This window comes from Haliotis rubra, unplaced genomic scaffold (assembly GCF_003918875.1).
Source record: "Haliotis rubra isolate DU_JTF1 unplaced genomic scaffold, ASM391887v1 Scf3, whole genome shotgun sequence".
NCBI classification, from domain to species: Eukaryota; Metazoa; Mollusca; class Gastropoda; order Lepetellida; family Haliotidae; genus Haliotis; species Haliotis rubra.
In genome coordinates this window covers 6,084,041-6,108,671 of record NW_025766968.1, presented here as the reverse complement: position 1 = coordinate 6,108,671, position 24,631 = coordinate 6,084,041, and the positions used below count along the sequence as shown (strand labels likewise).

Sequence of the window (24,631 nt, the reverse complement as noted above, 5' to 3'; positions counted from 1 at the left end):
GCTATCCTTCCGTTTGTGGGGTCTGAGTTGTTTGAAAATAAATAACATTTTTTGCCAATCTGTCACTGTAATCACACAAGGGAAAAAGATAACATTTTGACAAAGTATTTTTTTCTCATTAAAGCATTTGACAACCCAGCTGCCTTTGGACATGAAACATGTCAGGTGAAGGTTCGGTAGTCCTGAAACGTGCTGTTCAAATCGTGATGCTTAGAAACAGGAATAAGACATGGTGGTTCCATACAAACTGGCAAATGTGATGATTTGTGTTGCTGCATTGTTTGATGATTTTTGTTCATTTTTGTCTGCAAGATTTTAAAATTGCGTAAGCGATGAGTATATTTTTTTCAACACCAGTCAACCAGAGGCATTTACTGCCATGACACCGAGTTCCCAGAGACTCTGAGGTCATAGATGAAGCCTATGTTTATAAAGGAAATTATAAGCTTGTAAAACGTTATTGCTACTACATCCCATACACCATTTAAAAGATCTAATCCTACTGTTGATAAATATGAAGTTTATTTTTATAATATTATTCAAATAATACAACTACAACTTAAATAAAATTATTTTGAATGAAAATGCAAGCTTACATTTATAACGTCCAGATAAACCACGAAATAAAGCAAAAACTAAGGTGATTTTTTTCCATTTGTGACATGCCCACCATTTTGTATGTCACTATTTCACAGTGATTCAGACACACAGGCTCATGATATTGTCAGAATCGTACAATATTGTCTCGGCTCTTAGCAGCTATTTTTGATGAATATGAAAGGGTTGTATCACTTCTATTTTATGCTGGGACAGTAGGGTAGCCTAGTGGTTCAAGTGTTAGCTTGTCTCGCCGAAGGCCTGGGTACAATGTGTGAAGCCCACTTCTGGTAGCCCCTGATGTGATATTGCTGGAACATTGCTAAAAGCCGCGTAAAACCATACTCACTCACTCTATTTCATACTTGAAATTTTCCTGATGCATTTACCTATATTTGACTTTATGTTAAGGGGTAACTCCCAGTAGCCACTCAGTTCAAGTCTACACCATATCACTGCCATGCCATGAATCCCTACATACTGTCAGTTGGAGAAGGAAATATAAGTGTCCACTTGGCATTATTCCTTTCGACCACAAAGATATCTGAATGAAAAGGTCAATGATACCCTTCTGATCTATGGAAAGCGGGGAAGAACAATCCAAGAGGCTCCTTGTCGGGACTGTAGTGTCTCCTGAGCCAGTTGTAATGGGACTTGACAGCATTGTACTTTGTGGAGGTCTTCTGTTCCAGCAGACACTTGGTCCTCAGAAACTCTTGATGTCAGGTCGGGGATCTCTTGAGGATAGCGATCTGCTGTAAATCTTGTGTCATATCTCACTCACCTTCATGTCCGTTCTGATGTGTCTGGGCCACCTGGTTGAGATGATATGGACGTTTTCTAGTCATGTTATACTCTGGTATGTAATGAATATGGATGAGATTTCCAGAGGAGGATATGTCAGTGAGAGGAACATACATCATACACTTGCTGAACCTCTAGTCTACAAGTTCACTTGTCCTGATGTTCATCTGTTTCCACTGTGCTCATTCTGGGTGAGGAAGAATCACCAGTACCTCATGTTTGTGAAGACTTGAGTCAAATGTGGCTACAATGTACGACCTGAATGACAGGCTGTCAGGTTGTATTCAGGATCATTGGATCATTGTTCATATTGCTAATCGACCCGTGAAGATCTGGGGTAGAATAGGTCTTCAGCAACCCATGCTTGCCATAAAAAAGGCGACTATGCTTGTTGTAAGAGGCGACTAACGGGATCGGGTGGTCAGGCTCGCTGACTTGGTTGACCCATGTCATCGGTTCCAATTGTGCAGATCGATGCTCATGCTGTTGATCACTGGATTGTCTGGTCCAGACTCGATTATTTACAGACCGCCGCTCCTTATAGCTGGAATATTGCTGAGTGCGGCGTAAGACTAAACTCACTCACTCACTCACTCACTCACTCATATTGCTAATCACTGCCTTCATTGCAACATGTACAGTGATTTAATGTATGTTATATTTGGGATTACACATTCTTAGTAAAGTTGAGGTTCTAGTACTTTTGTTGGGTTGAGTCCCATCTGGGATTCGAACCCAAGCCCTCAGAGTCAGGCATCTAATCGCAGCACACAAAATCAACCACCTCACCCACTCAGCCTCAAAGGCTTCCACAAAAATGGAAGTCCGACAACTGGTATTCTTGACCACAGACTTTGACATTTGACCACTTTCCAGATGGCAGTGTGTATTCATGTACAGTGACATACCTTTATTGAATAATGATCATCAACACGAAATACCCCTTTCACTCAAACTCCAGATTCAATGACTTATACACTAGAACTTCAACCCTGCCTACCAAGACAAGTAGCCAGTGGAGTAGCTCATTGGTTAAAGTGTTAGCTCATCACACCTAAGCCCAGGTTCAGTTTCTCACATGGTTGTAAAATGTAAACACCATTTGTGCTATCCTCCTGTGTGATAGCTGTATAGCTAGTGAAAACACTCACCCATGAGTGAGTGAGTGGGTAAGGTTTTACGCCGCTTTTAGCAATATTCCAGCAATATCACGGAGGGGGACACAAGAAATGGGCTTCACACATTGTACCCATGTGGGGAATCGAACCCGTGTCTTTGGTGTGACGAGCAGACACTTTAAGCATTAGCCTACCACGCACGCACGCACGCACTCACTGACTCTCGCACTCACTCACTCACTCACTCACTCACTCACTCACTCACTCACTCACTCACTCACTCACTCACTCACTCACTCACTCACACTCACACACACTCACACTTTTGAAGCTCAGTAACAGTGAGGTAACAGTGAGGTACGGTACCATGTTACCATGATGGTATTTTTATACAGATACTGGAGTGAGGGCTTGGTGTGGTCACTTCCTCCCCTCTAGCTACAGACAAGGCAGTATTTGTGTTTACAACCTAACCAAATACAACATGTCTTCCAGACTACACAGACAAGAAATGTCAGAGGGCAAGGTGGCAACATTTGTGTTGCTTTGTAAACTGGAGGTTCTATTGGGCTCTTGGTAGACAACATGATCCTTGACCTTGGGCAGTCAGTCTGAGTATCTCCCAAGATGTACATTATTAGATAGAGTTATAACTCCATTGTGTTACAAAGAATGTAAGACTCTTCTCATATTGGGATTATTACAAATGTCTGGAGGTAAAGAGCAAAACCCTGACATATAATGTGGAATATTAAGATCAGATTATTCTTAAAGGTCAGATGTGGTGTTATTCAGTATTGTACATTTGTTCCTGCACAACATACGACCGTAGAAATGGCGTTGAGCTTGTGATGTGGTTTCAGTTCTATGTGCTGATGTCTTCTAAGAATGGATTCAGATTTAGTTTCATCTCATCTCATCAAATTTTTGTGATATCCTTTTTAGTTATTCGATAATCTTTTGTTATATGGCCATGCAGAATCTGAAGACAAATATATCGTATATCATGTATAGATTCACTCTTTTCATAGACAGAGTTGTGTTATGCCTTTGATATACGATACCATCAACAATGTTTGTTGAGGTTTTCTTCTTAAACATCCTTGTATTATCCTTTACAAGGTGCTGTGGGCTAGCCTAGTGGTTAAAGCATTGACTTATCATGCCGAACACCCAAATCGATTCCCCACATGGGTACAATGTGTGAAGCCCATTTCTGGTGTCCCCAGTCATGATATTGCTGGAATATTGCTAAAAGTGGTGTAAAAACTCACTCACTCACTCACTCACTCACTCACTCACTCACTCCTCCGCCCGGAGATCGGAAGGTCGCGGGTTCGATCCCCGCCCGCGTCATACCAAAAGACGTTAAAATATGGTACTTGTTGGTCCCTGCCTGGTGTTCGGCATTAATGGGTACAACAAGGACTGGTCGTCTTGGAGTCAGTATAATGTGTCTGAGTAGGGTATTCATGCTTCACTGCGGCATGGTATCTCAGTGGGCTAGCACTATAAAACCAGCTTCAGTCTGGGCTAGTACAAGCAGCCGCATACACATACACATACACACGCATGCACGTCGTCATATGAGTGAAATATTCTCAAGTACGACGTTAAACCCAATTTCACCTCACCTCACTCACTCACTCACTCACTCACTCACTCACTCACTCACTCACCACCCACCTGCACTAGCCCCACTCACTCACTCACTCACTCACTCACTCACTCACTCACTCACTCACTCACTCACTCACTCACTCACTCACCCACCCACCTGCACTAGCCCCATGCTTTCTGGTTTCACCAATGTGGTTAATGTATTAGGCCTGCAACACTTTTGACTTTTCTAACCCATCAAACTCATATAAATCAAATAGTGTTCAACTCACCATAAATCTGAACTCAGTCACCTCTTGGAAAGACATGTTCGTTTAGTGTCCCCTCTTTGTAACGTGATCTTATTGGCAAAATACTTATAAATTATTTACCGAAGTGATGAAAAAATGATGAAAGTCGCCTTTTTAATTATTTGTTGCTTTTTGTGTCTATTCTGTGTTATATTTTATTCCCTTTTTTACTTTTTCAATAGCACCTGAATGGTATTATGGTATGGGGATCTTAATGGAGGTAATGAATAGCAAAAATTCTTGTCCTGGTGAGGAATTCTTGAGCCAATGTTTGGTCACGGAACTGAGGGGAAATTGTGCATTTTGGCATAATCCATTTTCTGCTTTACTGCTAACAGTAACAGAGGAGGTTGGGGCTGACTTGAGTTTTACAGACCTTCATCGTCAATTTACAAAAACATCTTTCTGTTATCGGCTGATCATGGCTGCCACTCACAGCTCGTGAAGAGAAATAACAAGTTGGCTGATGATGGCGATCTTCTCAAATTATGGGATGTAAGAGGTATAGAAGGTCGACTGAAAAAGGAAAAGAGAACTGTTTTTATTGTTCTGTCGTTCTGTTTGCTTTTTAATGGCAGTTGATTTGTTGGTGGTTGGAGAGGTTCTCAGAAGTAGGCAGAACCCTACGCATTTGTGTTTGTTGCTGGCAAAAGTTTATGGTTTACAATCTTGGTGTTATTTCATTTTTACATGCACCAAGTAATTGGAAGACATTTAGAGCTGTTAAATTGGGCACAATAATGTTATTGTTAACTTATTAGGTGACAGTAACAAGCTGTTGATGATTTATATCAGGATAAAGCACTCCCACTTTAACGTATGATTTGCTTGGAATGGGGATTATTTTCCTTTTCTATAGATCCAACAAACACGACAAAAAAGTATTTCAGAAAAATAATTCTTGGAAATGAATATTTTCATTGGGTATGTAATGTTTTAGAACTTTAATTCTTCTGTCAAACTGTCACTAATGATGCTGCAATTTGCTGTACAGAGTTGCATCCCTTGGGTTCACCAGAAATCTATGATTTCTTGTTTGCACTCAGGTAATGATTGTACAAAGACAGAGCCAAGTAAATTGTCTGGTTTCTACAATCTGAACCATTTCTACAGAAGCTTGGCAAACACCTGACAGCAAGTCCTTGTCTGTTTGCTCTCTTAACTCCAACCACAGAAAATTTGTCATGCACTGGCATGGAGCCATGAAAAGGATGTACATCTTTTTCACCCTCGCTATCGAGATAACTTATAATTGGTCCTTCATTATTGCTGACACTTCTTTTACCTATTGATAAATTTTGAATTGATTAATCTTTGGACAGCTTTTTCAAACATTCACAACAGTTATTCAATCCCTATTTAAACAGTATCTACTAACCACCTGATGATTAAATTGCTACAATGTGCGAAGCCATTTTTGAGTCACCCGCTGTAGTATTGGTGGTATGTTGCTGAAAGCAGTGTGATTCCAGATTACTCAGTGACTCGCTTATTCCTTGTTGTAAACAAGTTCAGAATGTTGTGACATGAGCGATATAGGAAGTAACATATTTCCTATCACAAACAGTAGCAACTTACATTGTGATCTGAACACCAGCAGGCTGTTTTGAATTATTCATTAACTGCAGATCTGTTTCCGAAAATAATCACATTACGTGAGCTTGTATAATAAGGCTAAAGATACTACCAATAACATAATGCAAGAATGGTGGAAATCATCCAAAAATCAAACAGAAACATGTTTTTTATGCAAGTTGTGATTTTTTGCACTCAAGAGAAAATATGGTTGACGTTGAGCTGAAGGTTTATCACAACAAACATACGTGGACGTACTGAGAGGCCATTCGACGATCATCATACACTGCATTTAACATGTATATTCAGCTGCTCCTGGAAATGGTACAACATGCATCGAGCTCTCCGCATGTTCGTGATATCATGTGATTTCCGCCTTGTATTTCTGATGATAACAGCAAGACACGGTTGTTTTGTTGTCAAAATAGATGGCAATGGGTGTACATGGAATATCGTATTGTTACAAATGTGGAACATTTGGATGTTTATGTAACACTAGTTGATGTTTTTACAGAGAATTGAGAAATATTTTGGTTAAGCATTTTTTTGGTCAATTTGTTTTCTGTCTAAGACTTTTGCATGGAAAGATATGTTGAAATGATTTTGCCATGGTTACGTGGTAATGTCATTTACAAGAACTTGTGATTGTAACATATTTTTTCTAACCTGAACTTTTATCATATTCAGATATTGTCTGATTTTTTCATTGGCTGTCTCTCACTCAGAATCCTTCTGCAATGAAAACATTGCGTTCCAGCAAACTATCTGTCGCATTTAGCTCAGCCATAAATCATTGCACAGAATAACAAAACGTTCTGGGAATGAATAATCATTTCAGGATCTGTGAAGTAAAAACAAGAGCAGAGAAACTAATTCACAAGTAAATATGTGAATGTAGAAGGAGATATTGTATGGATATTGCGTCATGGGATCCCTCATATGTTACACATGTAAGGAGTTTGGAGGGTTTCCTGTTATGAGTTCTGTCAGAGTGCCCTCCCCTTAACGACAGTTTAACGTGGAAATCAATAACCAACATAATTTCACCCCTGGCTGAATATAAAAATGTGAATTTGTGAAAAAAGGTGGAATGAAGAAGAGAAGACTGTTTTCTCGAAGGGAAATGTGTTGTCTGTCATTAGTTTGGGAGTTTTTAGCCCAATGTCCAGGAATTGTGAATTGCGCTAATTTTGTCTGATTTCCCAGAGCAGTTATTCAAGCATAATAATCAATGTGAAATGTCGTCTTGTCAACACAAAGTGAAATTAATTGCCGTTGGAAGACATTTACAAGAAAATTACTGAAGTTTTTGATTGATTGAAAAACTTCCTTGTGACGTTAGGGGAAAGATTTGAAGCATCAATATCATTTGTAATTCTCATCACTCCATTTATCTAGACTTGTCATTGCAGTTAAACGTGTTATTGATGTTACATGATATATCTTTCAAATAATCTTTAAGGTTTGAAATGGTTGATTATTCACATGAAACTAATGATTTTATTCTTTTTTCTTCAGGAATCGTATATATGGGCTTAGTCTAACCAATGTTACAGACAGAGCAAGCGTAAGTATATGTTATGAAGTAATTTTCACTGAGTTAAGCTGGCACACAAAGTCAGCACTGAATGAGACAGAGTTACATCCCCTGGCCATGCCTGGATTCGCATGTCATTGGTTTACATACCACATTTGGCTGATGGTGTTCTGTTGTGCTTACAGATTTCGACAAAGTGACAAATAATTACAAGTTGCATCACTCTGTACTTTCTTATGTTTATTATGGTGTCCAAAACAGCATTTAACCCAAACTACTCACTCTTGAAATGATTAAGTGTCTACTAGAGAAAAACTGCTATTACTTGAGAACTTTTCATAAAGTAGTCACTTTTAAAAGAAGGACGTGGTAGCTCAGTGGTTACTGTGGTCACCTGGTGTACTGGCCTGGGTTCTATTCCCAAAGAGGACGGTGGGGTAGCCTAGTGGTTAAAGCATTCGCTCGTCATGCCGAAGACCGGGTTCGATTCCCCACATGAGTACAATGTGTGAATTCCCATTTCTGTGTCACCTGTTGTGATATTGTTGGAATATTGCTAAGAGCAGCATATAACTCACTCACTCTATTCCCAAAGTGGTTTCAAGAGCAGAAAAGGATCATAAGATCCAATTACAATGAGATCACAACGTGTGACCTGCCTCATTGTGTGTCACTGTATCTCAACAGCATCCTTGACGCTGATAATTTGACATGACCGTGACAGTCAATTATTTACAACATAAAACACAAAGATGACTAATTGTGTTACTATTTGACTTTTCCTGTAGGTACGGAAGAAGGACCTGTCTCCCAACCGTGCTGATGTTGGCAGATGTAAGATACAGGGCAAGAAGGAGGTAGGTTGTTTTATGGCTATTCTCTCCATCCACTTATAATAAAAATACAACGGATCACATTTCTAAACATTCCTCTCAACTGAAACGACTCTGGTATGTTTGAATGTAGCCCAGCAGATGAAGTGTTAGCTCATCACACTGAAGACGAGGTTCCATCCCTACATGGGTACAACATATGAACACATTCCTTACCCTCTCGGGGGCGGTGGAGTAGCCTAGTGGTTTAAGCGTCCGGTCGTCACGCTGAAGACCCGGGTTCAATTCCCCACATGGGTACAATGTGTGAAGCCCATTTCTGGTGTCCCCTGCCGTGATATTGCTGGAATATTGCTGAAAGCGGCTTAAAACTAAACTCACTCACCTTTCTCTCTCACTTTGATAATAGTGGAATGTTCCCAAATAAACTCACTGAGGTATATTTGCTCCAGTTTTTATCTTAAGAAAACCAATGATCAGTGTTTTCAGTATGTTCAGTCAGTTGACAACACCTGACAACACCTGACAACAATGTCCGAGCAGGGACACATAGAGAACATACTTCTTTCTTCTCAACACAGTCACATCTTTTCATATTCTGTTGTTTCTCTGCAGCTCCTGACTGCCAGAACCACATTCGCTTCATCGCCCGCAACACCAGCAGCTCCAACACGCTGTACGTGTGCGGCACCGGTTCCTACAACCCCACCAGCTACCAACTCAGCGTAAGTGTCCTCACCTCACAGCAAGGATGTCACCTCCATTAGACTCATTATGGGTTAGAAATTGTCTTTTGGAAAAAATGCATTTAAGAACTAGGGAGAGGGATGTACTTCTTGAGAATTTATTTACAAAAGTGAAGAACTTTTGAAAGTAGTTACATTTAGATTTTTTCATTCCTGCGCCATTATTGATTCTGGAGAAAATGTATACAGACCTCTTTTTCATACTACGATCATGCTGTGACTTCAGAATAAGGAAAAAGGAATGAGAATAATATTGGTCATGAGTTGATGTTATGTGTACTCTGCGTAATTAGTTTCATGGAAGTTAATGTGCTGGGGTTTTTTTAACTCCAACAGGTCCCAGTCAATGACTTCCTGGTTTTGTCGCATACGTCAGGAATAGGGATGTGTCCATACGACCCTTTTGATAATGCAACAGCTTTGTTTGTTGGTAAGTACAACTTGATTCTTTTATTAACAATAGTATATATCTGAAGGGGAATTTGATAATCAACAATGAATAGCTTGCATGAAATTGATAGAGTATGTAGCTGCTGAAGACAGGGAAACTTGAACAAATCACCAGGGGAGAAAACTCACAGTAGGGCCTGGCTGACATAGTATACGATTTTACCCTAACAGTGCTCTGGTTTAACTCTGGTTTAACTCTGGTTTATCTTATCAGATTCCTGATTGGAGTCAGTGTTTAAAACTCCCAAAATTCCAAGCCAGACAGCCGGACAGGCAACTTTAAAACAGTACAAGTCAGGATACAAACTTGCCTGTCTGGTTTTCAACAATAAAAATACAAAATATAATCAAGTTTCTGAATACTTTCTGCATGTATTGTAACGTTACAGCTAAGCTACATGGCCTGGTTTAGAAACTAGAAATGTTTTACATTTTCTGCCTCACAATCAAGATCAGAGAAATATCTAACAGACCACCAGACAGGCTACTTTTGAAATTTGACCGTCCGAGATGAAAATAGACTGTTCTGAACGTCGGGCAGGCGAGAATTTTAAACGCTGTTGGAGTGCATGCCACCAGTTCCTGAGTATGGTTAGAACAAAACATGAAGTGGTAGACCTGATTGATGATGAGATTTGATTAGTTATCACCTCAATACATGTACAGTTGTAATACTGTTGGCATAAAACAAGATGCATACCCACCTACATGGCGCACGTGCTTGGTCAGGCAGGCTGTGATGTATAAACCGGTAGTAGTGACCAGCTTACTTCCTGTTCAAGGTGTATCTGTTGTTTATGAATGCTGTTGTTTCAACAAAGCTGACTTTGTTCTGCCTTTGTGTGGTTGCAGAGGAATCCAACCCAGGTGACATTCCAGGCCAGTACTCGGGGACAGTCACAGACTTCATCAAAGCTGACCCTATACTGTTCCGGCCTGACCTCTACTACAGGAATGGAACCATGGCCGTGGGCTATGTCAGGACACAGAGGAATGACCCTAAGTGGCTCAATGGTAAAATACATGACTGTGTGCCTGTTGGGACTGTGTATTAGCCAAATATAGTTTGTGATATGTGTGGATATATGCATTTGATGTAATGGGAGCTACAGTATTTGGAAGGGATTGATATTGATAGTACAAACAGATCTTATTTTCTGCATACTAAAGTAAATATTACTCACGGTATCCCTATTTTGTAGTCATGGATACAGGGGAATTAACAATGTTAGAATTATCTGAAACGAGCTGTGACTTGTGATGTCTATCACCAACAAGTCTGACATGATTGTTTCAGAGCCCCAGTTTGTCGGGTCCTTTGACGTGGGCAACCAAGTCTACTTCTTCTTCCGTGAGGTTGCGCTGGAGTACACCAACTGTGGCAAGAAGATCTACTCCAGGGTGGCCAAAGTCTGCAAGGTAAGCCCTGCCTACTGCAGAATACTTTCCTGAACACTGCCTTTGTTTAATCTCAACTGTTTGTGATGTCATTTTTCCTGAGTGAGGTCAAGTCAGTTGTTAATGGTTATATTTATGCCTGGGTGTGCAGTAACAGCTAGATGGATGTTTCTATTGTTGCCCTGTGTTGCATCATGGTTAAGCTCATCACATTTACATCCCAGCACTTGAACCAACTACCTGTGAAGATCCGTATTAGAATTGGTGTTCAGCAACCCATGCTTGTTGTAAGAGGTGACTAATGGGATCGGGTGGTCGCTGATATAGTTGACACATGTCATCGTATCCCAATTGCATAGATTGATGCTCATGATGTTGATCACTGTATTGTCTGGTCCAGACTTGATTATTTACAGGCCGTTGCCATGTAGCTGGAATATTGCCGAGTGTGGCATTAAACAACTAACAAAGAATTCTTCACATAGGTACAATTATATAGTATACAACACATTCACCCACAATTCACCCACGAATTCACCCACCAACTTAAGGTTAAGTTAAGGATGCTAATTATGTGTGTTTGTGTATAGAATGACAAGGGAGGGAAGGCTGTGCTGAACCACGTGTGGACCTCCTACCTGAAGGCTCGACTCAACTGCTCCATCCCAGGAGAATACCCATACTACTTTGATGAAATACGTGAGTAACAGCCACAATCATACTTTATTGTTGTCAGTGGGAAAAAGTAATTCTTCATATAATAAGACAAGATGTATCATTTGTTTTGGTGATATTTTATGAAATATGTGAATCATATTCTTTTTGTATTCTACAGAGGATGTGTATTCTGTTGATGGGCAGACATTTTATGGACTCTTCACAACAAATGTGTAAGTTGAATTCCAGTACGAATCTTAAATATTCACCATCGTTCACAAAAGTTTCTCTCAAATGCTGCAGTCTAAAAAATGTGTCAAACTATATCCCATAGTATTGTCTTTTTTTTGTGAGCAATTTCATTGTAGTATATTTGATAAAATTTGCTTTTCCAGAAATGGCTTGACGGCATCTGCCATCTGTGCATTTACTGTGCACCAAATTGAACAAGCTTTCAACGGCCCATTTAAGGACCAGACCAACAGCAAGTCTAACTGGCTTCCTGTACCCGAGGTGGATGTGCCAGATCCCAGGCCAGGAAATGTAAGTACAGTGTTCAGGGTAGAAATTGTAGGACAGTAATAGTTTGTCTGCTGGAACTCAGTCAGTATTCAGCAGGTTTAACATGATTGACATGAATCAGTCTGCTGGTGATTCAGCTCGACAACAGTTAGTTTTTGTAAAGATGATTAAAACTTGTTTTGAGTACATCATAGGTAAAATACATGCTAAGACTCTGATAAAGTGTTAATTAACCAACCCATATTTTTTAAATGTTATCAAAACAAGATGTAACAGATTCACTTTTGGTGCATATAACATATCACAAAACATAAAGCCTTTCTCCCATGTGCAGTGTTCCGTGGACGACACCCGCAGCCTCCCTGACACTGTCATCAACTTCATCAAGTCCCATCCCCTGATGGACCACGCTGTAGCACACCAATATGGCAGCCCCATCTTCTACAAGGGCAACTGTCTGATGCAGAGACTAGCTGTGGCTTCCAATGTGTCCGGCCACGGGGAGCTGGTCTTCTATACTGCCAGTAGTAAGTCGACACTCACACCATCTGTTGTCTGCCATTACACAATGTTGTAAAAGGAATTATGCCAGTAAAAGGAAATATGATATTAGTAAATATAGTGGACAAATAGGCTAGCAATCATGAATTTTTATGTAACTGTGTGCTCAGTCTTCAGTACAGACTAATTTCTCCTAAAATATTCATGATCTCGAACATTTTTCGTTTTTACGCTTTTAACTGTGAGTGAACGGCTGCTTCAAATCTTGATTATTCAGCCATAAATTGATCATAAGATTTTAAGTTATTTTTCTTGAGTATGTTCATATATGAGGCCCAATCAGATCCAGAAATGCTTTAATTATATGTACACAGATGTCTTGAACATTGTTATCAGAATAGAATATGTAAGATAAAATGCTTCCTTTACCATGTAGAAAATAAGTATTTGTGCCATGTTTTGTCAGTCGTTCCTTTCAGTGTCTTTCTGGCTGTTTCAGACACTGGCCTGGTGTACAAGATATTTGCCTGGCCATCTGAGTCAACTCACAAAGCTCCTCACAGCATCCTGTCTACTATATTCAAACCATTCGACACAGTTAGGCCTGTGTGGAGTATGAAGCTTCATGTAAGTAGAGTACAACAAAAATGTGTTTTTGCTTATTGCCGTCTGCATTATTCCCAGAGTACATATCATATCAAGGATGCACATCAGTGTTTGTAAAGGGATGTGTATGTCATGCTTCAGATTCAACAGAGTCACAGTATGTCATTTAGAAAAGAAATTAAAGATTACATGAAAGTTTTTATTCGCCCTAACTGCTCATGATAAACAAATGATACCTGATGATCTTCCCCACTCCTCAACCCCACTCCTCAACCCCACTCCTCATCCCCACTCCTCATCCCCCTCCTCAACCCCACTCCTCATCCCCACTCCTCAACCCCACTCCCATCCCCTACTCCTCATCCCCACTCCAACCCCATCCCCCCCTCCTCATCCCTCACTCCTCATCCCCTCCTCAACCCCACTCAACCCCACTCCTCATCCCCACTCCTCATCCCCCTCCCCCCTCCTCATCCCACTCCTCATCCCCACCCCACCCTCATCCCCACTCCTCATCCCTCCCTCATCCCCCTCATCCCCCACCCTCATCCCCACCTCAACCCCACTCCTCATCCCCAGTCCTCATCCCCACTCCTCAACCCCACTCATCCCTCCCTCATCCCCACCCTCATCCCCACTCCTCAACCCCACTCCTCAACCCCATCCCCCTCCTCATCCCACTCCTCAACCCCACCTCAACCCCACCTCATCCCCACTCTCATCCCCACTCAACCCCACTCCTCATCCCCACCCTCATCCCCACTCCTCAACCCCACTCCTCAACCCCCTCCTCATCCCCACCTCAACCCCACTCCTCATCCTCATCCCCACTCCTCATCCCCACTCCTCATCCCCACTCCTCAACCCCACTCCTCATCCCTACTCCTCATCCTCCCATGTCAAGATTTCCAATGGACAGTTTGTAAGAGTTGCACAATAACCAATCCTTCTCCACACAGGGCAAGTATGTGTATCTGGGCACAGATATCTCTGTGACGCAGCTGAAGATCGAGATCTGCTCCAAGTACCTGAAGGTGGACCAGTGCCTGTACGACCCATACTGTGGCTGGGACCGGGATGCAGGAACATGCCGCAGCATCAACACCTACAGAAAGTCAGTACCTCACCCCACATCTAGAATAATTTATGTTGCCCCACTGTTACATCCACAATTACCTCCAGCTGGAGACTCACAGATGCTGAAGGTGGCCAAGTGGGCTAGGGTATCACTAATCTCTCTGTAACGTTGCATCTCTTATTTGGTTCAAATCCCAGATTTCCCACAATTATGTTTCCTAGATCTGAAAGGATCTTACACATGCTGAGTTGATCTTGGATTTTATGGGATGATAAAGAGATGACAAAAGGGTCTGTGGACCCCACTTCTGGATTCCCCTAGACCTGTGCTTGTGGGTCTATCTAGCTGGTTCTGTACACCATGTAAACCACATATATCACTTAACATATGTCTTCCATATTAAGATCTTGTGTTGTGACATGGCAGACATACTGTCATAAGCAGCAAGATATTCACCTTATTGATAACATATAGTTTCATGTGTGTTTCTTGTTTACAGATTGGTCACATACAGACATATTGATCGTACCATGGCCTGGGAGGCTGCCATTGAAGATGCACTCGGACAACCATTGTATAGTAAGTTGTGTTGTTGTTGTTGTTGTTGTTGTTGTTGTCTCATGATTCATATGAGGCATCATGTACATGATAGGACGATGTACAGGTAGACAGTATGATAGGACGATGTACAGGTAGAAAGTATGATAGGACGATGTATGGGTAGATAGTAGGATAGGACGATGTACGGGTAGAAAGTAGGATAGGACGATGTATGGGTAGAAAGTAGGATAGGACGATGTACGGGTAGAAAGTAGGATAGGACGATGTACAGGTAGAAAGTAGGATAGGACGATGTACGGGTAGAAAGTAGGATAGGACGATGTACGGGTAGAAAGTAGGATAGGACGATGTACGGGTAGAAAGCAGGATAGGACGATGTACGGGTAGAAAGCACGATAGGACGATGTACGGGTAGAAAGCACGATAGGACGATGTACGGGTAGAAAGCACGATAGGACTATGTACGGGTAGAAAGCACGATAGGACGATGTATGGGTAGAAAGTACGATAGGACGATGTACGGGTAGAAAGTACGATATGGACAATGTACAGGTACATGATAATTACAGGAAGTGAAGAGAAAAGGTCTTTTGTTCTGGAGGAATAGGATATTTGGTTTGGTTTGGCTGGGAGGATGAAAAGCTAATACTTAAAAATATTTGAATATTTTGAATGTTGCATTAATTTTTTTGACAGTGACACTTTATATTATTTAAGAATAAATATTTCTATGACACTTTATTTAAGGATAAAAATTTCTTAAAATATTTATGATTGAACTTTTTCATTTCAGATTCTAAAAGTATATGGAAGGCTTCAGGCAGTTCGTTAACATTACGAGTGGAGTATAAATTAAATATTCAAGGTGTAGTCACATGGACAAAGAATGGATCATATGTACAAAGCGATCGCCATATTCTAGCCCATGATAATTCCTTAATCATCCCTGACCTAACAGCAGCAGACCAGGGTGTTTACAGGGCAGCAGACGCAAAGAATAGACTTGTAGCTGAATACGCAGTGTCGGTAGATACCAGTAAGTAACATCAACCCTTTCACCTCATCATTGATTTGTTTGTTGTTTATAGCCTTAACTCCCCAATATTTAAACAATATGGTGGTGGTCTGTAAATAATCCAGTCTGGACAGACAATCCAGTGATCAACAGCATGAGCATCGATCTACCCAATTGGGATGCAATGACATGTGTCTGAACATAAATAAAACTGTATTAATATTCTCACTCACAGTCAAGGATATCCACTGCTAGGGACAGGTGTGTGTTGGTGACAAAATTCATCAAAATTGTGTCTCACATCTGTGGTGGATTCCATCAGTCATCAATTCAGAATCACATTTCTGCATCCATAATCATGGATGGTTTTCCTCACATTATGTAAACATGCCATGATATGACTGAGTCATTGTTTTAATTGGGTTATAACTCGCTCGTCCTGACTGTGTGGTTTTAGGGGACTGGTGATTGTTTCCTTTTCCTTTTGGGTGACCATGTTTTTAGTGCTGATGAACAATATGTAAGAACAGAGATAAATCATGTCAGGGAATTGTGTAGCAGAGAAAGCATGTGTATTGTTCTACATGAATGGTGCCAAGATGCAAGTTAGGACAGATTGGGGATTCACTGGCCACAATGGTTGCTCACTGTATGAACACTGGATGCTGAAAAACTGATAAATCCCTAATCAGTAACTGGTACTTTACTTACAGACAATGGTATGATATTGCTGATACTATTAACATATTGGTAACCATGGTAACAATAACATATGAAACACTAACATCTTGTTTCATTTTTCAGCTAAAGAAGAAATAGAACAAAGATGGATAAGAAAGTTCGACGAATGGTGTCATGAATTTGAAAAATATCAGAATGATATCAGGATATGGGTATGTATTGTCAACAACAAAAATTAAATAATAACAAAGACACTTTTTAATTATCATCAAATCATCATGTGTAATTCTGAAATTCTGTGGGAGAACATGCATGCTTGAAATCTATGAAATGAATCCATTTCTTATATTTTCTAAAACTTCTAACAATATGATTTTTTCTTTACAGGAAAATAAGTGCAGTTCGTGTTGTCAAAGTCCTGGGAATGCAATATCTCAGTTTGGTGGCAAATAACAATAGCTGTGCGGTAACATCCTGACAATTGAATAACTCTGTTTGTTCACACAGTGAACATACTGCCTTAGTGCTTGATGCGCTGTCCTGTGATATGAAACGTGTTCGGGCATTCCCCACCCAGCAGTGTGTAGCAGAACACAGAATACCATCGACACACTCACCATGTGGTTTTCTGGGAAATGGAAGAGAATATGCACAAATGGCAATTCATATGACAGAGAATTATGTGCTTGTGTAAACAATGGACACAGGTTGGATTTGTTTTTTAAAAATATTTTTAGTTACGCAGTACTCGGAATACAAGAATGAGTGTATGGTGTTTTGTTTAATTTGATTTAGAGGACGTAATGATGGACCTGATGGGATTGTGTTTCTGTTCGTTGTTTGGTTTCAAATTCCAAGTTACAGTGATGCAGGATTGTGGATGGAACGATTACAGGGTTTTAGAACAAACTGTTTATAGTGTTTTCGTTCTAAACCCTGAGAAATGAAGTCAAGAAAAAGAATGTTGGAAGTCCTCATGAGGCTTAATCACGAATTGATGGTGAACTGGCAGCATGGAATTGAAATGATTATATTAACTGGCAGAAAATTGGACAGGTTTATTTGGAGTGAAAATACATTTGTCATCTACAAGCAATAACTCTCCTAGTGTTGAAGAATGGTTTAACTTTTCTACAAAGATCTGAATTTGAAGTATTTTTTTATTTGCTGATTTAATCACATCAGGAAAGAACTGTGCATATTTCTAGAAGGTTTCACAAAGGGCAAGATAAATGGTGACACAATACATCGCTGGAACGAACTGCCATGTCAGCAGTTTTTGCACGGACATTGTTTTCCGATTATTCTTGGTGCATTGATGTAAAATGAACATGCTTTGTGATTGACACATTGTCAGTTGTGTTTCACAGAGCAACACTGCATACTAAACTGGTTCTTTCACATCTGCTTCAAGACTTATTAATCAAATAGTAGATCCAACATCAAAACCCAGTTTGCAAATATGCACCAACAGTGCTATGAGTACTGTTGCCAGAGGAACACTCCATGAGAAACAGATGTATTTTGTGTCCACACTTCGTCACACGTCCTGGACACAGGGTGTCCTGATAAGGTTCACAATGCATAGAAATACGAAGAGGAATAGTCGGACCTTCTGAGATGAAAGAACAGTGGATTCTCTGTACAGTCTTGATGAATTGCCTCCAACAGCATTTTGCAATGCATCATGTGTAATATATTTGTGCACAGACCTCAAAATGAGAGGTTTGTGAACTTGCAGTTACCATAATATGTAAACATTATGACCGAACTTTCTCCATCGGTTCTGTACAGATTCCTAGATTTTGTTCATGAAATGCATTTCTATGGCAGTTACATCACATAAAAGGAACATGTCGGCCCTGCCTGTCATTGAGGTGTTTATAGTGATTAATTTATTGATGGACTACAAGCAATTGATGGAGAGAGTGTATTCCTTGTGGTAAACAGCCGGATGCCTGTTACTGTTTGTTTATCTTGTGTACAGATATCATTGCGCACAACTCATGTACTTAGAGGAGTCAAATGCCCGTCCATCAAAACCTATGAAATTAGTCCTTAAACTAATATACCTTCTTAAAGAAAATATTAATGTACCTGTAAGTAAATGTTTACTTTATTTTGTAACAGTTTAGGTGGTATAGTATTGGTGTAAAAATTATGTTCTGGAGAGAGAAAAAGGAAATTTTACAGGTGCTTCATTTAGTTATGAAGACAATTTGGGTTATAAAATCATCCTTTTTTAAAGTTGATAACACATTTTAAGTAGTAAATAACCCCATCCATTATGTTATTTCAGTAACAGATATTGATAATCCTGTGTATTATTTTAGGATATTAATTTCATCAGGGAATGATGGGATGGTTATGTGATCATTGTATCGTATCTCGCCCTATGACTGTGCAGGAACAGGGCTAGCTCATACCTCAGTGTTCAAGTCATTGTCACTACTTGCCTTGGTGCAACTATAGACAGCTTGTACATGCACTGTCAATCATAGACGGTGCTTGATGCACAGGGAGCATGCTGCACATGTCACCTGTGCTCCTAACAATCTCATACATTATGACAGCAGATGAGTCTTTAGTTCAAGGGCAGAATAGTGGTTAGCATGTAGTGTACAGGGCGAATTTGTGGGAAGATGTTTCAATATATGTATCATGTTAGGTTCCACTTGAAAATAGTTGAATTATCTTGTGTTTACATCAGATTTCCATGTTCATGTCATCATGCATGTTGCTTAGCAATGTTGATACACATGTCATCAAGAATGCAATGTCCTTTGAAAGATAACATTACATCTCCTGTTTTCTCTCATACAATAATGGCATGATCCAATATATCCAAATGTGTAATTATCACAAACTCAATCATTTGTATTTATCACATCAAAATAATATAGTCTTGAAAGTACTGAAATCAAGATTGTGGCTGTAAACGAATATCTTCCAAAGGTGTACAATTTACATTGCAATGTGTAATACTGGCATAATATGAACTGTTATATGCCGTCCATGGACTGTCTGTGATGCAGTGCATGTACAAGCTGTCTCTATGTAAACATGTAGATAAACATTTTGTAATGTAATATATGAATGCTGATCTTTGTATAATGTTGACGAGTTTTGTGTCACACTCTTGATGTGTGTCTGAGTTTAATGTTTGAAATGACTGGGTGGATGTGCAAAGTTTATATAGAAATATATATATTTTAGTTTATACAAAAGAGCTGATACTGAAGTGGCAACACAAGGTATAATTATAAATAAATCAAAACTTTCAAAGAATTAAGATCCAATCATTGGACTTTGCAAACACTTTTTGGTCTCTTTTTGTCAATATCTAGTTTATGCCCAAAAAATATTTCCTACAATGAGTCGCTCGTTGGAATCAGCAATATGAATCATGGTCATATCACACTACTTCCTGGTTGTTCACTTGGGTTTATCAAGGTATTATCAAAATTTTGCTTTTTGTATGGAGAAACTTGCAAATGCTGTACACAAGTTACCAATCTGGTGTTTGATAAATTTGACAAATATTCAGGATTTTAGAAGAAATTTGTTCTTTTATTTCAGCATGTCTTTGTAAATTTGAAAATTACCAGGGACCACTGTGATCCACATCTTGAAAAGCTAATGGCTTCTTTTTAACTATTGAGATTACATATTAACTTACCCAAATAAGTGGAATCAAAAAAGAAATTTGAGTTCCTTTTCTTCTTGTAAAGTCTGTTGAATAATTTGTCCTCTTTTGAAAAATATTTTCCTGTGTCTTTAATATAAATGTGTTTTTTCTGAACTACTTGAAATTTATTACAATTTGGTAAAGAGAAATCTGTACACAGAAATATATTAAAATTAAGAGGTCTATGGGGAAAATATGATATTTCTCTGATGTATATTTTGTTCTTGTATTGAATGAAATGATCATTTGAGTTGCAAGTTTCCTGAAGACGGTAGTGTATTTTAGTTGATGTATTTAAGATGCAAGAATGCTGTAGATACATGTGTACAGTGAGTCACCCGAGACAGATGATGTTATTGTAAAGTCTGTACATTGGTTGGGCAAGTGTCGAAAGACTGCAAAAAATAAATTTACATGAATTTATTATGCATGACTTCACGTTTTCTCTTGAGCATCTTGATGGAGAACAGGATCATCACCTCTGAACCCAAATATTTTCACACACAAACACTTAAATATCTGGTTTATTGCATACAGAGTATAATTGACACTGTAACACAGAGACGCTACATAAACATATTATAATTAGAATGCTGATGCTGTTGGAGATAATACTTCTTCTAGTATTTATGACATGTTACAGGTCTTTGGTAGACATTCCCTTGGCAAGATAGTCATGAGAGTGATAACAGTGCTGGTGATTAAAACACTTAGTGCCATGTTCGTAGAATTCTGAAGATGTATATATAATATATTTTCACCCTGCATCCAATACACAGGCAGGTATTAGATTACAAGAGGACACAAAAGCATGGCTGTTGGCATCATCACAACTAATCCCAATTCAAGATCCCATGTTTAATACATATAACTGATATCTGTTTAAGGAAGCATCTCAAGGTTTGGTGTGTCAGTGGTTGATTTTGAATCTAAGGTTGAAACTGATCAATAACAGACTTGGGATTCTGAACATGCACAATGACACCGGTAAAAGTCTTCCAAATAAGTGGAGATACTACTCCACTGTTGATAAGGATAATCCTTCTATGATACCAGTAATATATTCACGTATGTCATGGGTATATGTAAATGTGTTGGACATACCTGAATATCCTTATCAATATTTGAGTCATGTAGACAAACAGGTTATTACCTTTTCATAGGACTTGTTACACTACCAGTCTTGGGTTGACAATTCCTTGTGAAGTAATGAAAATAACAAGTGATAATGCTGATAATGCAATTCAAGATGAAGTGCTTTCTTAACAAGTTCTTTGGTAGCTATGCATTAACAAACATTTATTTGGCATTATGGACTTGAGGTAAATGACACCTTCTGAAAATGATTCCTGAACCTTTAAATAATCTTGACTCCAACACCAGTACAAAATCACTGAGAAAACATTAGATCACAGAAAACATACGGTTGTTTAGACACACACACCTAAAACATGTAATTGCTGACATAATATCTTAAATTACAAGCAATGGCCAAAATACGAGGCATGAGTTTGTGAACAATGATGTCTATAAGACGACGTTCATGAAATGAGTATACCTGATCAATGAAATATGGCATGGAAACTAAAGATAAAATATATACATCTACCGACACAAAATAAAATATTAAATAATTGCAGTTTTCATCTCAAAATGGAGGATATGTTGTTGGTAAAATCAATATCAGTTTTGGCGAAAAAATATTTGAGCTTCAGTTTACCTAAACCATGCAAACTGCAGTAAAAAAACGTTCCGGGAAGAAATCAAACCACAACAATTTCTGTAAGTTGTGACCTTTCAAATAACTGCTTCTGAACAAATGAAGAGATACATGTATATATGACAATGTTGAGCACAAGGTTTGGTGTTTCATTACATAAGCATATACATTAATGTTATTAGACTCTCTGCTTGTAGAATGTTTTTCCTAGAGTCTTCAGCTCCTCTGTATACATTGCAAATTCCTTCTCCATAAGATTCTTCAGGGCTACTCGCCGAACCTGGAATGAAAAATAGGATTTTCATCAGTGTCTATTACCACGCTTTATGAACATAGTTTGGATTATTCCTATCAAATTATATTCCTTCTCCATACAGCTTTTTGAGAAAGGGGTGCACACTATTGAGTAAAGGAGGGGTGCACTTTTCACCCGAGGGCATTTAACAAACTTTCAGCACAAAAACAGGGGGTGCGCACCCTGGAATGAAAATAAGGATTTTTCTCCTGTTTATGTGTCTGATGATGTGATGTTAAACTTTATGTGTTTTCTATAACTTAATCAGTTTGGATTATTCTTCTTTAAATCACAGATCACTGTCAACATGGTGAACCTTAATCCCTACCATAAAGTAGTTGTACTAGTATACATACTAATAACAGAATATGAATGTAATAATTACCAAGGTGCCCCCTGATCAGCCTCACAACTAGTGTTTAGGTAATCTTTACAAACACCCAGTACTAAGCCTGAAACTTGACCAATGATGATCAATATTTCCTTGTGCATGTTTTAGACATTACACAGCAAAAACAGTATAGAAAGGGTATGTAGCTTCCTTAACCAGTTCTGTTCTCTATACCCCAATCTTTGACAATACATTTAACTTGTATATCAGATTTCCATCTGAAATTTTTCAAAATACAAATGCAAAATATAAAACCACATGAAATATACAATTGAAGTAACTATTCACGATCATTAGAAACTGATCAAATGAATAGTAGATTATTTATTAAATTTCTGGCCACTGCAACCTCAACAAAGCATTATCACAAGTATTACGGCATGCAGCAATTATTCTTTCCAACAAAACCAAACAACTTTATGCTCAATAAAATTTCTAAAGTATTCAGCAAAATATATTGATTTGATTGTTTACTTCAACCAACACAAGTTAACCAGCAAGACGGGTTCAAATCTGTAAACTGTAATACAAGAATAGGTGTCCTCATCAACATACATAAGACATCAAGCTTCATTCATCTTGCTTTAGACACTTAATCATGCATATCTAGGCTAAGAACAATATTGTTTTCTGTCACCATGGCAATCAGAAAAACACACCGACATGAAAGCATTTTATTTCTAAATTGCCTGACAGTAAATTGTTGTTACATTGTCAGCCTTAATCCTTTTCTGTTCGTGTGTGACTACCACAAGAGGTGTATCTACTCCCAGTCTCATGAAAACTGCATCATGTTCACATTTTGCATTTCCCAACTCTTAAACTTGATCCAATTACTGCATTATCAATAATGTACAAATACACTAGCGCAGTGTTGAGGGGTCTGAATGGTCAGACATTGTTGTGCTTTCTATGCAGAGCAACAACAATCTCCATGGTGACAAGTGCTTCCAATGGAGACAACAAGGTGTCCTTGACACTGGCTAGTCACACTGTAGCCGTTACACTGACACAGTACAACACTAGTTGGCTAGTTATACAAACAGGCCCAGTCATCATCAATCCCCATGGGCTTAAACCTGGTTTTGTAAGTATGTCTTGATAAAAACCCACTAAGGGTGGAGCTAGATGTCATGATTGGACACAGATTTCTGGAAGAGAAATGTTGGGTCTGTTGAAAGCATGTCACACGTTGAGCCCACGTAGAGAGTTAAATACATTTCCAATATAGAGATATTAAGAATGCTTCTCGGTCTGTATATAGATGTTCAGCGAAATATATATGATAAACAAATGAAATAAATATAATAATGAATAATCTACTCACTATATTAAAGTATCACTAGTCCAGTTTGCAAACCGTTACATTTGGAACATACATGATACTAACCTCTTGGCATCTGGCATTTGACAGTTGACACCCATAACTGGTCTACTAGTTTGTTTAGTTTGAATCTCACCAGAAGATCTGTTACAGTAGTTTTAGGTCTGTGCCTGGTCCTTGTCTATTGCACAAACCATCTGAGCCAACCACACACTCCAACAGTGGTCGCATACCGATCCGTCGAATTTCTGATTTCAAAGTAGTAAAATGCATTCGACAGATCGGCACTGTGATCTTAGCTATGAATTAGTTATCAAAACATTGGATCATACCAAAAAAAAGACACAAGGGGTGTTGGATGGTTTGACTCTTCATATTTTTGTACTTTTGTACAGTACACATCTTTGTCATTAAAAAAACATGTAGTCAAATCCAATACAAGCCGACCCCTTAATTAATGAACTTAGACTCTCCCAGTGTGTTAACACAGTCTGAAATTCAACCGATTTGCACAGAACTACTCAAGCATGATTCGACAAATCGGCACTGCTGGCTGTTCAAAATTCGACGGATTAGGCCGTAATCCCAACAGTCATCACTTACCAATACACAAGCTAATTTGCA

General features: G+C 39.0%; 1 protein-coding gene across 1 annotated transcript in view; it reads left to right on the top strand.

The window, feature by feature from the left end:
• The window catches only part of LOC124282517 (semaphorin-2A-like), a 50,684-nt gene extending 29,984 nt beyond the window's left edge, over positions 1–20,700 (top strand). Inside the window, exons 3-18 of the mRNA XM_046718530.1 lie at positions 7,523–7,571; positions 8,330–8,375; positions 8,990–9,099; positions 9,457–9,550; positions 10,423–10,584; positions 10,868–10,989; positions 11,559–11,667; positions 11,804–11,858; positions 12,021–12,168; positions 12,482–12,674; positions 13,148–13,275; positions 14,214–14,368; positions 14,832–14,911; positions 15,687–15,929; positions 16,713–16,801; positions 16,977–20,700. Coding sequence (XP_046574486.1) covers positions 7,523–7,571; positions 8,330–8,375; positions 8,990–9,099; positions 9,457–9,550; positions 10,423–10,584; positions 10,868–10,989; positions 11,559–11,667; positions 11,804–11,858; positions 12,021–12,168; positions 12,482–12,674; positions 13,148–13,275; positions 14,214–14,368; positions 14,832–14,911; positions 15,687–15,929; positions 16,713–16,801; positions 16,977–17,042 — 1,849 coding nt within the window. The 3' untranslated portion in view covers positions 17,043–20,700. The remainder of the gene's footprint in view (positions 1–7,522; positions 7,572–8,329; positions 8,376–8,989; positions 9,100–9,456; positions 9,551–10,422; positions 10,585–10,867; positions 10,990–11,558; positions 11,668–11,803; positions 11,859–12,020; positions 12,169–12,481; positions 12,675–13,147; positions 13,276–14,213; positions 14,369–14,831; positions 14,912–15,686; positions 15,930–16,712; positions 16,802–16,976) is intronic.
• The last annotated feature ends 3,931 nt before the right edge of the window (positions 20,701–24,631 follow it).